We start from the raw sequence: 15,890 nt of genomic DNA on the forward strand, positions 1-15,890 counted from the left end.
GCTGCATAAAATCTTGAAATGAAGTGCACTGATGATGGTCTCACCTAAGAGCATGTGGAGACTGCGTGATAAAGTAAATCCAGGATGAGGGAGCATGCCCTGTGATTCTCTTCCTTTGAGCAGAGAGACCCCACTGTTGGAATCCATTAACACTACACTTCAACAACATGACAATTTCTTAACGATAATAAATGAAATGTTATTAAAATAAGCAATAATATGGAATCATCATATCTTTATAAAATGTGTTTAATTCACTCTTACTTTACATTAATATTTATAAGCACCATGTCATTTTCTGTCAATTCCAAAAACAAGAGGAAACTGGAATGATATTGGCTAACAAAATATGTCAAGACTTGTGCACTGTGGATGAAGAATTAAGTAAAAACACATGGTTGTTTTGTACATCAAGACCATAACCAGAATCTGGCATTGATTTATTCAAATTTTGCTTTGTCAAGAGGCCAAAGCTTACATGTCTGTAAACATCAAAATAAACATAATTTAATTTTACAATTTGCTAAACAAACACTTCTTACCCTGAAAGGATACATGTTGTCCTCTTCTCTTGACCTGTGCTTCAAGCATTGTTGAATAATTTGTTCCCCTATAAGTGTAATGGTGCTTAGAACTATTTCCAACATTGTGCAAGTCATAAGCAAGGCCATTTTAATGTGTGCGGTTTCCTTATATATTCCTTTGATCAGTATTTAACTAAAGCAACTGTGAAAAACTATACATTTTCAGCAAAATGTTTTGATTTTGGTCCTATAGTTAAAGACCTTCTATAACCGAATTGTTTATGTGGATTTCATTCACAAGCATGTACACAACAAAATCACTGTACCAATGTTTCCTCATCTATGCATAAAAAGTATGCCTTCTACTTACACTAAAACATACAAAAAATAAACTACAAAAATCGTTTACACTTGATTTCAGCAAAAAAAGCTTTCTTCAAGAAAAATGATTTTTTTCAGCCATCAAAAAAGGAATGCAATAAACAATAAATACAATGTGCTTTCTCCATATAGACATATTTACACTTGAGTCTTTGGCTTATGTTGAAATTTCTCTATAAAGAACTTTATGTGATCCAACCATCATTGCACATTAAAAAACGAAGTAAGCCAGTTATATATAGCTGCAACACTTGAAACGTATAAAGACTGAATTTTACTACTGATCTGCACAGTTTTGTTTTACTTTAACAATTTATCAAAAGAAAAACAGAGGAAAAATAATACCATATAGGAAATATTGATACATGCAACAGATGGTGGCTCTATTGTAATTGAGAGATGGCTGCATTTACAAACACCAGAAAGTCCTAATTTGAACAAATCTCTTCTGACTCTGGAATTCATTAAATTTATTTATGTAACACTAAATGTTGATACTGTATACAGGCATAGAAACAGATTAAGTCCTTTTATTAAGATCCACAACTTCATAAGAAAAATACTTTTGCATTTAAATTGTAAAAGTCCCCTTCCCTAAAATTTTTCTTCACAGATTGAACAACTGTTGTCAAGACACAGTTTACTAGCTTCATATATGCGGTGTATTTTGTCTCAGCCATTCTAACTAGGATGACTCAAGGTACTCCAAAGCAACATCATAGCAGAAACGATACTGTTCCTGAAAAAAAAAAGAAAATTAAAGAAACAGTCTAATATATTAAAGAGCAGGGATAACTATTAACAACTATATTTTCTGCCTACTGCTGTGCCATTTTAATCCACACTAGTCTCACATGGCTTTTCTTTAAAATTATTAGCTGCATGATGTCAGCTCTGATTTCAAATTTCAACCTTGCTACCATAGTGGAAAGGAAGAACCAGTCATGCATAACATTAAGCTATTTGCTTCCCTGTGATTTGTTCTTCTTCACTTGTAGTTCCATTTTCTAACAAAGTGTTTCTTCTCCTGAACCACTTCAGCCCCTGTACAACTGACAGCTTCTCTTAAGTCAAATGGCATTTAGCAGCTTACTAGTAATAGCATCTTAATATAATTGTGAGGAAATACTGAGCTGTGATACTAAACTGCATGAGGCCTAAAGATAGTGTTAGAAATTGTGATAAATAATGTCAAATAAATCAGATGATGCATTTAAGTGAGAAGATGAGGAAGTACAGTCAGGAAAGCTGATATTTATTCTTAACAAGGTTATGATTCAACATCAATATTTGGAGAAAAAAAAAACCCAAGAGAGAAGTTGATTAAATTTTACTACCTTTTAAAACCAAATTAAATGAGCCTGCTCTCATGATTTACTTTGGGTTGCACAGTAAGTCAATGTGATCCACTAGCAGGAAGTGGTGGGGATATCTAAAAAGTTTTATTGTGTTGCTCATTTTTGTTATCTGATGATCTTGTTGAATATAGGGCAGATGACAATGCTACCTTGGTTTTCCTGGTTTGTTTTCTACTAACGACTCAACAGCAGCAGCTGCTGTTGTTCAAGAGTTCTGAATAAAATCCCACACAACACCCACCACAGAGAAACACACCTACAGAAATTCAGTAACTGCAGATTAAAACTACAATGCAATTCAGGGCTTTTAAAAAAATAAAGATAATTTACCAGACTCAATATGCAAGGTACACTGGACTCTAATTTTTCATGCGATGTGACCTACCTTTCACTCTCAGCAACAAAATGGAATCAGGCAGCAGTTTTACATGTGACTATCAAAAGCGTGCGGCACACACAACAGTATACTACTTTTAGCACGAAGGCCATGGGCTGGCCAGACATTTCCAGTAACATTCCCCTTATAGCTGTTAACATTCTAGCTATTATATAATCCACTTGGTGCCAGCAGATGGAAGCAATTATAACCCTGGCAAACCAAGTCCTGCTACAGTGTACTCACATCAATTCACTTGTGTATTAGTATAGATCAAAATAATTGTGAGCTGCATAAGAGTGTATTTGGTGATCAAACTTCATGAAAGTAATGGGATGTTATAGGCACTGTTTTTACCTTTTTGTGTCCTGACATAGTATAATGGTTTGAGTAATCATTATCACAAAGTTCCAATTGCCTGGGGCAGTAAGACAGGCTGGAGAGTCTAAGGGAACTGTCTGTAACTCCACGGTAAAACTGATATAGTGAACCAGGAGTTCACATTTGTTACTGGCTTAATGAAATCTAATTATAGAACATGCCATTGGTTTGGGGTATCTAGTCCTAGGGGAATTCTGCAATTGTTGAATTTGGAACCATAGTAAAATTGCAGAATTCACTCTGTTCCTTATAGTCTGCCCAGATGTAGGCACTTCCATTGTGAGTTACTCCAGCCAGTGCAACAGCAACAAAAAATAATTAGGTACATAGTATCACATGTACACCTGAAGCCTAGTAAATTCTGACCCAAGAAAAAGGGATGTACAAGGGAAAGCAAACTGCACCCATTTTATTCAATATGCAGTTTCACAGGGTCAGAAGTAATTTTCACTACGCATAAACCATGAACATTTTAAATTTCAATTGGCATATCTGAACTTAGTGCTAGAGGCAACCATCTGCCTGAAAAGTAATAGTATTTGCGACACTGGCTTCTGTCAGCATGAGAGTCAAATGGCAAAAATTCTAAGCCATTTGCCAACCTGCTTGCATGCTTAACCATTTAAGACTCAGTTTTAAGGACTCGTTTTTTCTAAAAGGGCTTCACTCTCTCTTTACTTTCAGGGGCAGAAGTGTAATATGAATAGCTAAATTATCCAGCTGAGGTGGGGCAGAGGCTAGAGTGTGAAAACAAGAGACTAGTTCAAATCAGGCATCCAACTTGAAAAAAAAACATTTTTTCAGAGCTGTGGTTTGTTAAAGCAAGATTACAATATTAAAAAAAGAAAACTCATTTTAACATTAAAGGTTTCCTGCACCATTTTGGTTCTGTCAGGAAGTAGTTTTACAAACTACCACAAAGATTCAGAAATAGCAACTGTAATTACAAAATACAATATTTCTGCTTCACTGTTTATTCCTCTTAGGAAGAAATGTCTTGGTTTGTAAATTTTAAAGATGGGTTGGTTGAGCAAAATAAGACTATAGTGTTATTTTAACAATATAGGGTGATGTTATCTTGAGAGATTAGCGTGCATCCTGACTGTTCTTATTTTCCATGAAAAGCATATGACATGGTAGGAGAGAAATGATCTATCAAAACACAGAACCTAGACACTCACAATGCTGTAGTTCCTCAATGTACAATAGGTTTCCAACTACAGGATGTAATAACTCTCAAAGAATAATATTACACTCACTATTGGAATTATACTATGGTGAAACCTGCAGATCTCCTAGCTCTAGTATATGAATTCATATGAATTGACCTGTTTTTGAGCAGAAGATTCAGGATCTAATGCTTTGGGTCACACCAGTGAAACAAACAATTCTCTGTATCACAGGTGAGAATCTTTCAAGTACTCATATTAATATACACTATGCATTATCTTTCTTGCTAAGTGTCTGTCTGTATTCCAATCAACGGGCTATAACTTACCGGGGTTTCTACCATGTTTGGCTTACTGTTCCGTAAAGTCTTTACAGCATGGAAAACATCAACAACATTTTGTCTTTTGACCATCTCAACAACTATGCCGATGGCACAGAACATTCCACTCCGACCACCTCCATTCCTGAACGTAAGCAAAACAACAGAGTTAATACAGCTGTCACACACAAATATATCTGTAACATATACCTGACATTTAATTATGTAGTAATAAATGATGGGGGAGCCAGTAGAGGAAAAACCTCTTTATCAATCTCCTCATAGCTCTTGTTGATGGAGTTTTAAATATTTGACATCACTGCCACTCTTGAAACTGTTTTGAATCAATTGTGGTGTTGCTGTATAGCTCATTATCTAGCCTAGTTATGCTATAATACAGCTTAAGTGAGCAGGAAAAATTAAAAACAAGTGTTATGAATATAAACGGCAACATTTATCATTTTTTCCCCAGCGGGAACTGTTTTAAATCATCAAAAGCTACAAGAGTTTTGGCAGAATATTGCTGGAGTGTGTTGTTGATTTGATCTTTAGAGACGCTGCTAATTTTTTTTGCAACTTTTTTATATTATTTCTAAAGGTTCCTAGAACCGAGGATAGGTGTTTTTTTCACATAAATTTAAATTAAATAAAACAAACTATATGGGTCTGTGGAGACGATATAGTTATTCTGCAATTTTGCAGTTGAGTCAAAAGAGATCTGTGAATACTTAATTTATAAATCTCCTTTTGAGAGCAGTTTATTCAACTGATAAAACTGAAGCTTTAAGTTAAAACACTGTAGAAAAGAGATAAAAAATATGGCTCCCTTCTTTTTCTAAAAGTAGCTCTTTTAAGATTAAATTTAATTGGTTACACATATGGTGGGACTCAATGGATTTTCATCTCTTTTTAAATGACAATGGTAGAAAAAGAAGTATTCATAACATGCTATACATAATTACTTTTCATAAATACCACTACAGATGCGTAACAAAAATGTGTCTGATTTCAGGTACTCATTTTTGATACAGAATGGCACAAAATAACTAATGTGTATATTTGTTGGAAGAGCCCCATTCAAAATACACAAAAACATATGAAAAGTTTCACTATAAATAATCTGTTGCCGCTTAGTACAAAGAAGCATCCTGTTAGATTACTCAATAGTATAATGGTGCTGTATCAGAAGTCACTTGTGTACCCTCATTATAGCCACATGGAAAAGAGTGCTATTAGGTGTAAAAGGTCAGGAATCCTAAAAAATCCAGCAAAAGAGAACACGTCTAACCAGCCTCTCCTACGGTGCTCATCTTCACAACATATAGGCCCTAGTCTGAAGTGGGTGCCAAGAACCAGGGCCAAAATTGAAGGAAACAAAATAAGACACATCAGTGGTATAAGGCAGATTGGAACACTAGGGTGGGCGGGCAAGGACAAGAGGGTGAGGCAGGAGCCATCATGGGTATCTCTCCCCACCTCCAGCACTACTGCTGGAGAATGGGATTGGGAGCTTGCAACAATTGTGTGGAACTCCCCAGGGAGTGGGGGCAGGCCATGGGCAGGAGTGCCAATTGGGTGGAGCAGGGCAATTCCTTCTACCCAGACTCTGCTCTGCAGCAAGAGTACCAGACTACTGAGCAGAACAGAAGGTACTCAGGCCCACCCAAAGCAACACTATTGGGACACACAAAGTAGAATGTACTAAAAGGAACATTGGCTTGAACTTAAAATAATGAATTGGATGTACACAGTCTAAGGCTATGCCTAGACTGCCAAGCTTCCCGGAAAAACTGCCGCATCCAAGGAACATGTCCGTCTTTTCGGAACAGTTTCTGAAAAAGTGGACGTGTTCTTTCGGTATCCTTGTATTCTTCTCGGTGAGAGGACTAAGGGATGTTCTGAAAGAGGAGTTTTTTCCAAAATTTGTAGACAGACCAAATTTCAGAAAAACTTCTTTCGTAAAAAAACTGGAAAAAGATATGCAAATTATGGTTTGCAATTTGCGTATCTTTTTCTGACTTTTCTCTGCAGTGTACACATAGCCTAAGATGCAACCATATACCCAGTTGGCCATAACAATATTACTCACAGACAGTGAATGATAGTTCGGCCTTCGCCTTCTTCACATTCTTCTTGCCATTTTTCAACCTGAAGAATTAACTTCAAGAATGACCGCTTGGAGCCTGGAACGTCTCTGTGAGAAGCCCATCCCAAATACTGGAATTGCTGCACCATCAAATAGCCTTCCTGTGGCTGATGGAAGCCAAACCACTTTACATTAAAATGGCACATTTAAAATCAGTTTATCTTATCTGTTTAGTTTTCATCATGTGAAACTAAATCAACTAAAGTATATATTGCAAACAAATTCCATTACAAGTATGTGCTGAGCATACATATAAAGAGACAGCACAAAGGTATCTGTATAAGTATTACAGAAATAAGGCACAATGAAACAAGTTTAAGAAGAAAATGTTTTGGAGTTGCAATTAGAAAGATATCAACATTTATAGGGATATTAATTTAACCACTTCTAAATAAACATATTCCTCTGGATGCTAAATAGAATTACCTCCCCCCCCACCCCAAAAAAACCTAGCCTTCTCTACAAAATCAATTAAAAAGCCTGTTGTTGACCTGGTAGAAATGCAGCAGCTCTACAGCGGTACTTATCCTGACTGAAAGTATTTCCAGTTACAAAAACAAGAATAAATGATGGTGGTGTACAAGAATGTTTTTGCTTGATTGGAGTCTGCTCCTTTTTGCCAGCCAATGGCAAATCTCTGAGCTTTTCCTAAACTGGGTTTTAGATGCAAAAAGTTCTGGGGTGGCTCAGAATGTTTAAAAAAAAAAAATCTGCTGTACCCATATGTGCTGAAGAAAAAATAACTCACTCCAGTTTCATGTAGCAGGGGCAGGCAAAAATGGAAGGAGATGTGGGGCCCTGGGAAAGAAAGAGATGGTGCAGAGAAAGTTTCACAGGAAAGGGAGATGGGAGAGAGATGGAAGAAACAAAAATTAAAAAACAAAAAAAAGAGAAGAAAAGGAGAGAATGAAAATAAGAGATGGAACAAGTGAAAGAGACGGTAACAAAAAACCTACAAAATGTAAGATATGAAAAAGGACTACAACATGATAATTTAATGTATTACTATTGCTACATTGTATTGAATTTCCCAGACAGAACAAGGAGAGTTGAAAGATATAAACATTTTGCTCAACCAAAGCATAGTGCTAGAATAAAACATGGCCCACTTCTGAACCATCCATGAAAAGAGTTTGAAAATCAAAAGCTGACAGAAGAGTCTTTTCAAACATTTTAGTTTCCCCATATTCATTTCATTATCATCATCATTTATGAGTTACTTCACAGACACACTGTTGAAATTTGATTTCTAAATATGAGATGTAACAAGTGAGGGTACTACAAAGTGGCAGATGTTTAAAATAGCACAACTTATTGGTTCTCACATTTTCTTTAACTTAGTACATACAAGAAGCATGGCAGAAATGAGTTTTTAGTGGGCATCTGAAGAAGGTGGTAGCTGGTAAACAGTGTTTGAGGGAGTACTGAAATAATGCAGGACAACATGAAAGTAGGCAGATGATAATATGAAAGTAGACAGAGATGATAATGGTTAAAAGAGATTAAAAGTTCATCAATAACAATGTAAGTTTTGGAGTTGGAGAGAACATGTTAGTAAATCTAGGTCAGGGCAGAATGTCTCAAGAACATCCAAAACTAAAATAACTTTAAGAGACTTTTCACATGTATTTAGTAGAATGTCATAATGCTTCTATTTTATGTTGTGGTTCTTGCACCGCGAGGCGTAAGTTACATAACCACAACTGCTCTTTAGATATGCTTACTTACGATTTCATGTAAGAGTTAGACAATGAAATATTGCTTGTGTCCATTAAAGAGTCACTGCTCATCTTCCTGAATTTTTTCATTGTACACTGACTAAATTTTGAACTCTTCCATTACATTTGTATGATGATATATTACGTTCAGTATAGTGGATAATAATAGTTTACCGTAATGTTCTCCAAACCTAGTATGGAATTTTATAGGCAGTTGTAGAAAGATAGTTAAATCCTAGGAACTACATGTTTAATTCTCTTCTCCTTAATATATGAAGAGAATTAATATTGTATATGTAGTATTATTTAACATTTACAACTCCACAACAGCCTGGTGAGCTGTTATCTTTAGGATAATGCTTACTCTTGTTAGATTGCATATCCTGAAAATTCTGTTTATTACATCACAATCCATTGAACAAGACATGCATTCCACTTGAATGGGACCATATCTCAGCATTCCTTCTTCAGGCCAATACTGTGGACAGCCCTGCTCAAGAATAAAATGGATATAATTAAAATTTAAGTTATACCATGAATAGTATTTCATTATTGTAACACCACACTTTATAGTAGACTAATAGACATGTTAATACTAATTGGTTATTGAAGAAAAAAGCCACGGGTATTTACATTGTAATTGCAATGAAACTGCACTATAATTACACCCACCCTATTACAAAGTGCAACCACCTTGATGCATTAATTTGTTCAAAGAAATCCTATGTACAAACACTAACCTGGGCTAAATCAACTTCATTTAACATTACGACAGAGGTACAACCATAGTCGTACACTAATCTCCAGAAATCTTTCACAGTGTTTGGCAAAGGATGTTGTGTGACAATGAAAGCAGCTGGTTGCCTGTAGCTCTGTAAAGAAAATGGGTGAATAAGGAATGTTAGGAAAAAAAACACTACATAACAATTATGCAGTCTGGGCCTCTTGGCAACATAAATAAAACAAAGCCGTGGCATAAAATCAAGCAGTTTTAGCCAAAACAACTATTCAGACAATAAGATATTTTAAAGTGGAAAAAAAAGAACAAGTCACAGTAATCATACTTGTATTTTATCATATGCATAAGCCCCCTTTAAGTTAACCACTTAAATGTTGAGCCCATTGTTGCATTCTTTGCTGAATTGAAGTTAATATTGGGTGCATTCACCATAGTTTCAGATTACTTTAGAATACTTGGAAGTCAAGGTAGAGATGTATTAGTCCTATTTTACAGAGGGAGATATTGAGGCACAGAAAGATTGATTTAGCGTAGTTCACATAGGAAGTCTGTGACGTAGCCAGGAACCTGACCTAGATCTTGAGTCACCGGATGGTGTGTTAAGCATGAGGTCATCTTTCCTCTCCTACTGAGCCTAAGCCTTTTTTCTCCTATTTCTTTGGGCTGACAACAAAAAGTTTTTAAGGATTTTTTTTTGTACTTTTAAGAATTTATTGGGGAAGTTTTTTGGCATATTACACCAGCAGGTTACTTTATGCCATGTGGAAATAATGATACCTGAACCACTGGCAGTTATTTCTAAGACAGAGAAGACTGGTAACTAGGGGTTAATTTCCAATTGTAAGGACACTGCTGCACAGGTACTGGTGTAACTCAGGGTACACTGCCTCCTACTGCAACTGCAATACTCCTGATAGAGCAGCTCTCGTCCTATCTCCTGACGGTAGCAGTCCATGTGGCTGCCAGGGGGGGATTTCTGGCCTGACAGTACATAGACCACAGGCAGCAGAGAGGAAGTATAAAGCAACCAGGCAGGCTTTGATGAGATTCATCTCCTGAAGGCAGAGAATAGAGCTGTTCATATCTAATCCCTATAGCCTCCCGTTTATGATGTCCCTGCAACACATGAGTTGCAAGTAAGCAGGAGGAGACACAGCACAGGGAGCTAGAGTGGAACTGTTATATCACAGCACATTTGGGGGTGTGGGTTCTGAGGTGGAAAGGATGGAGTAGCTTCCTTCCCCCCACTCCAACTAATATGGAATTGCTACCCACAATTTATTAGCAAAGGGCTCAGATGAGCAATATTCATTTCCAGACCAGGGACAGATTTGAAGATGCTAGCTCTTACGAGCCTGTAGCAATGGAGATTTAATACAGTACCCTTAAAAAGGGGAGTTCCCAGCTTTCCAAGGGATCACACAAGCACTGAAACGTCTGAGATATCTAACCTTGCACAGGAACAACAAAAGTTAGTGGTTTTTAAAAATGTTGTCAAGATTTTCTTCTCTCTTCATTGTTGAGCCTTTTTACTGAACACTACAGGAAGAAAGAATTACGCTTTCTTTAACCAGTAAGAGTTCTTTCTCATATTACACAGCTTTTCATGGCATGTTACGTAGACAAAGGAGATGTCTCTTACATCCATAAGAGCAGCATTGATATAGTTGCTGCTCTCCCCATCAATAGTAATTAAGAAAGGCAGACATCTGTCAGGTGGCAGCATATCCATGAAGCGATTCTTGTCATGATTCCTTGGCAAGCAGGCGATGCTGCAATCTTCAGCTTGCAGCCGAGGGGTCACAGAATTCAGAGTCTAAAGAGCAGAGGGAATCACTGTCACGTTATGGTGCATCATACAGAAAGGGTTATGGAAATTAATTTGTTTTTATTAAAAATGTTTCCATGTGGGAATCGTGAAAAATCATAAGCAAGCAAGAGCATGTGTCTGCTTGAGAATCTTGACATTTTTTTTAGTTAAAATGAATGAAAGCTCAGATATGAAGTCACAGCAGAAACTGCTGAATAGATCCTTTAAATGCATCCCCTTTAACATGCAACCCAAAAGGAAGAGCTCATACACAATATACCCCCATCCTGCCAGTTCAAGGTCAGTACGGTTCATTATAGTCAGCAGTCTACTGCAATTATGATCTAAGACAGGTATTTCATATTTAAGGGTGACTTGTAAAGCACATGATAAAAGAAAAGGGTGCTATATTATGTTAAACAGAAGAAGAGGACAAAGGTTATGAATGTGATAGGAAAGCTTTTTTCTTGAAAATAAATTATATGTAGCTAGAGGCAAAAAAGTTGCTATTCTGTGAAGAGCTACCAGTATCTGTAAATACCTGAAATTCATCTTTGAGATGTGAAGAGTTTGTCTGAGAGTCTATTCTAATCATATCAAAATATGCAGCTTTGAATTCACAGACAGGGATGGCAGTTTCTCCACATAAGCAAGCTTCCAGAATGGCATCATGAATAAAGATGTACTGTTCCTACCAAAGGGAAAAAGAAAAAAAAAGCAGCAATTCAAAAACAAGAAAATCTGATTTTTCTTCAAGATAAGCAGATATTCCCCCTCTACAAATTGTATTTAAAGCAGCTTCCATCAATCCATTGCACACTGTTTTAGCACCTTAAGTACAGTACACTCTGCGCCTAACTGGGATGCTGTGAATGGGTATGTTTCCCTCAGAATCAACTTAAGTCCTGCAACAATAAGAGTATCAGTGCACTAATTTGCTTAATGGGAGAATTTTCAGGTGATTTTTGTGCTGCATAGATCAGTGTGGGTGCATCTACACAGCACCATAACTCAAAATAAGATACACAATTTGCTTAGCTCAAACTGAGAATCTCATTTCGATGCTATTTTGAAATAGATTATTTCGTCATTTGGTGCTGTCTAGACAGCACCAAATTTCAAAATAAAGCACTATTACGAAACATCCCTTACTCCTCGTAGAATGAGGTTTACGGGCACATCGGAATAGTCAGCCTGAAATAACAGGCTTGCTGTGAAGACGCGGGATAGCTATTTCAGGGTACTCCGGTATCCCAAAATAGCGTGGCAGTGTAGTAGTACCCACATGTGAGAAACAGTTTCATACTGGTTCTGCCTATTTGCTTCCTTAAAAGCAGCTTCCAGACCCATGATACATACAGATAGCATATAAAATGCTTCAAGCACTACCTGGTCCTGCCAATTATGTGGTATATTTCATGCTAATTATATACCTGCGGTCTGGTATATCTAGTGTCTCTCAGCTAGAACTAGGCAGGCAACAGACTCAGCATTATGCCAATACAGGAGATGTTGCCTCCTCATTCTGTTGTCTTGTCTTGTGAATCGGTCAGCTGCATTATTATTCGGACCATGTCTTTTGTCAAATATTATACAACACCCACAGTATATGAGTCACATCAGAGAGATAGTAGAAGACACAGTCTTTACCCACAAAGGTTTTAAAATCTAAGAATAGACAAGTTGTAAGAAACAACTGGGAGAGCAAATGAAAGGGACAATAAGATTGTGTGAACACTTCATGATGGTGGCAATTATTGCTAAGTTATTAGAGAAAATGGTCACTAACCTTTCGGTATTTGTTGAGATGTGTTGCTGCTCATATCCATTCCATGTTAGATGGGTGTGCATCATTTGCACCTCTGCCAGATATTCTTCCCTTAGTGATATCTGTCAAGCCAGCTTTGACATCCTCTAATGTTGCATGCTTATATGCCAATTTCAAGAATGCCCTCAGTTCCTTCTAGTCCTTAACTAGATTAGACTACAGGGGCAGAGGGTGGGCTGTGGAATGGACATGAACTACACACTTTGAAGACCAACAGTTATGGAAAGATTATAACTATTTTTTCTTCTTCTAGTGCTTGCTCATGTTCATTCCATGGTAGGTACCCCAGGAGTTGGGCTTAGAGTTCACAGACTTGCTGACAGCATCACTGCTCTCCCAAAACACATCCCAGGCATGTTGGGTGATGATGTAGTGAAATGCAAAAGTATGTACCAATGACCAGATTACGTCCATGCAGATGTCCTGGATTGGGAACTGAGAGAGGAACATTACTGATGAAGCCTGGAGTCTTGGCCTGGTTGATATGGAATTGTGACACCGCCTTTGGCAGGAGGGCTAGGTGAGGGTGCAGTTGAAGAACACTATTTAAGGTGGTTCTGATGTAAGGGCCTTGACTTCAGAGACTCTTGTGACCAAGGTGATTGCTGCTAGGAAGGTGATCTTCCAAGAGAGAAGCAACAGGGGCCACAATGTTAACAGTTTGAAGGGGGAATCCACGAGTCTTGACAGAACCAGATTTAAGTCTCATGGAGGGATCAGGTTACAGACCTAAGAACGGAGCCTCTCCTGTCCTTTAGAAACATATAGTCATGCTGTGGGCAAACACTGACCTTCCATTCACCAGTGGGTGGAAGGCTGAGATGGCTGCTAAGTGCACTTTGATAGACAAAAGGAACCTAGCCCTATTGCTTTCAGAGGAGCAAGCTGTCCAAGACTGAAGGAAAGACTGAGACGGAAAGAGAGCGTGTTGAGATGCCCACTTTGAGAAGCCCTTCCGTTTAGCCCTGGAGGTAGCCATAGCAGATGCCTTTCTACAACGTAACGAGATATGTTAGATGTATTATGAGAAAGCCTGTTTTTCTGGGTTTGGCCATGAAGCATCCTTACAGCTGGGGCAGGGAGGAGAGGTTCAGGTCTTGTGATATTAGGTCTGAACAGAGTGGGAGAGTGGAGCTGATACTGAAAAATCCAGAAGCATTCCAACTGAGAGTTGGCATGGCCATGCTGGGATTATCAGAATTACTCTTGGCTTCTTTGTTAGACTTTTAACAAAGCTGAGGGAGCATAGATAAGGCACAGAATCAGCAATCTGTCCACAGGAGCAGGAATGCATTGGAGGGGAAGGCTGAGTTGTGTCCAGACAGCGAGCTAAACTGATGGCATTTTCTCTTCTGGCTGGTAGTGATCAGGTCCACCTGGAGAGGCCCTCACCTTTGGATGATGAATGTGGTGACCTCCACGTAAAGGGCCCACATATGGTTTGAGGAAAGGGATCAGCTGAAGTGATCTACCAGTACAGGATCCAGGGAGATGTGACCCCTTGAGATGAATTTTGCACAGCCAGACAGATGGCCTTCCTGCTGAAGATCAGACATCATCCTGCTTGTTGATACAGAACATGGATGTGGTACTGCTTGTCAGGACTTGCACCATGTTGCCTGGATCTGGGGAAGGAACACTGGGCAAGCTAAGTGTACTGCCCCGAACTCCCTGAGGTTCATGTACAGGGAGAGGAGTTCTTACAACTAGAGGCCTTGAGTACTGAGTTTGTTGAGGTGGGCTTCCCACCACAGATCTGACACATACAAGATTAAAACTCTAATGGTTGAGAAGCAATAAAGGGAAACAGTATCATTACCTATCTTGGGTCTTTCCATCAAGATAGGTGAAGACTAGGGGAAGAACTGTGTACACCAGAGTCCAACTGGTGTCTTCTCAGATGCTAGCCATGTCTGCAGGAGCCTGAGGCAAAGTCTTGCATGCCAAAGTCCATGTTGCCATATACCCCAGTAGTTTAAGTCAAACCTAAGCGGTCATAATTAGATGGACCATAACAGTGGATATCAGGTCCAATGTGGTCTAGAATCAGGCTTCTGGCAGAGAGGCCTTGGCTTGAATCGAGTCAAGCATCACACCCTAAAAATACTATTTTCTGAGCCAGGGAAAGAGTTGATTTTTGTTCTTTTATCAGCAAGTCCAGCACCTGGAAGGTGGCTTGGACTGTACTGATGCTGGGGCATGTGGAAGCTGCTGGGCTCTCTTGTTCTGGATTGAGTGGGCTCCAGTTTGGGACCAGGCAAAGGGCTGTGTGCTCTTCGCTCCACAATGCTGTTCCTATTCAGAAATTCCTCTTGCTATGGATAAACAGCTAGGAAGGACTGATTAAGAGGATTCTGTTGTAGTGATTACAGGAACAAAATTCTGACTTAATGCATCTAGGAAAGCATTAGACCCATTGCAAATAAGCTGCCATACCTCTGTTTGTACCATGTTGATGCGACGTGACCGTAGGGCTTTGACACAATTGTAGATGTCCACAACACCTTCTCTTTCTGCCATGTCTAACATAATGTCAATCACAATGTAACAGCCAGTTCGTCCAGCACCAGCACTGGAAAGAATTAGGAAACTATTTTCAGAGTACTCCCCACAACTCAGAAAATCCCCCCCACAAATTCAACAACCAGTTCGAACTAGGGAGGCTAATGTAGGCATTCGAACTTGCAAATGAAGCCTGGTATTTAAATATCCCGGGCTTTATTTGCATGTTCCCATCCAGTCGCCATTTTTAAATGCCACTAGTCCGGACTAACTGCCCACGGATACACGCAGCAGTTAAACGGTAATTTAAAACAAGTCATTAGTTTGAATTACCTGTTACTCCTCCTGGAATAAGGTGTAACAGGTCATTTGAACTAAGGAATTAGTTCAAATTACCGTTTGTAATTCGAACTAAGGAATTAGTTCGAATTACCATTTAATCGCCACGTGCAGTTAGTCAGGACTAGTGGCATTTAAAAATGGCAACCGGACAGGAACATGCAAATAAAGCCCGGGATCTTTAAATACCGGGCTTCATTTGCAAGTTCGAATGCCTACATTAGCCTCCCTAGTTCAAACTAGGGGGCTAGTGTAGACATACCCTAGTACATGCTTGGAACATTAATATAAGTTCTCAT

The 15,890-nt window shown here is 38.5% G+C and overlaps 1 protein-coding gene across 7 annotated transcripts in view; it reads right to left on the bottom strand.

The window, feature by feature from the left end:
• Positions 1 to 231: 231 nt before the first annotated feature.
• PTPRK (protein tyrosine phosphatase receptor type K) overlaps positions 232 to 15,890 on the bottom strand; it is a 588,884-nt gene continuing 573,225 nt past the window's right edge. For all 7 annotated transcript variants that reach the window (XM_075924132.2, XM_075924131.2, XM_075924133.2 and 4 more), the window contains 8 exons: positions 15,187 to 15,322; positions 11,464 to 11,613; positions 10,755 to 10,928; positions 9,114 to 9,245; positions 8,738 to 8,863; positions 6,599 to 6,762; positions 4,519 to 4,654; positions 232 to 1,644 (listed from right to left, as the gene is read on the bottom strand). In XM_075924132.2, coding sequence (XP_075780247.1) covers positions 1,591 to 1,644; positions 4,519 to 4,654; positions 6,599 to 6,762; positions 8,738 to 8,863; positions 9,114 to 9,245; positions 10,755 to 10,928; positions 11,464 to 11,613; positions 15,187 to 15,322 — 1,072 coding nt within the window. In that variant the 3' untranslated portion in view covers positions 232 to 1,590. The remainder of the gene's footprint in view (positions 1,645 to 4,518; positions 4,655 to 6,598; positions 6,763 to 8,737; positions 8,864 to 9,113; positions 9,246 to 10,754; positions 10,929 to 11,463; positions 11,614 to 15,186; positions 15,323 to 15,890) is intronic.

The sequence above is a fragment of the Pelodiscus sinensis genome, chromosome 3 (genome assembly GCF_052426305.1).
Source record: "Pelodiscus sinensis isolate ZL-2025 chromosome 3, ASM5242630v1, whole genome shotgun sequence".
Classification (NCBI taxonomy): domain Eukaryota; kingdom Metazoa; phylum Chordata; order Testudines; family Trionychidae; genus Pelodiscus; species Pelodiscus sinensis.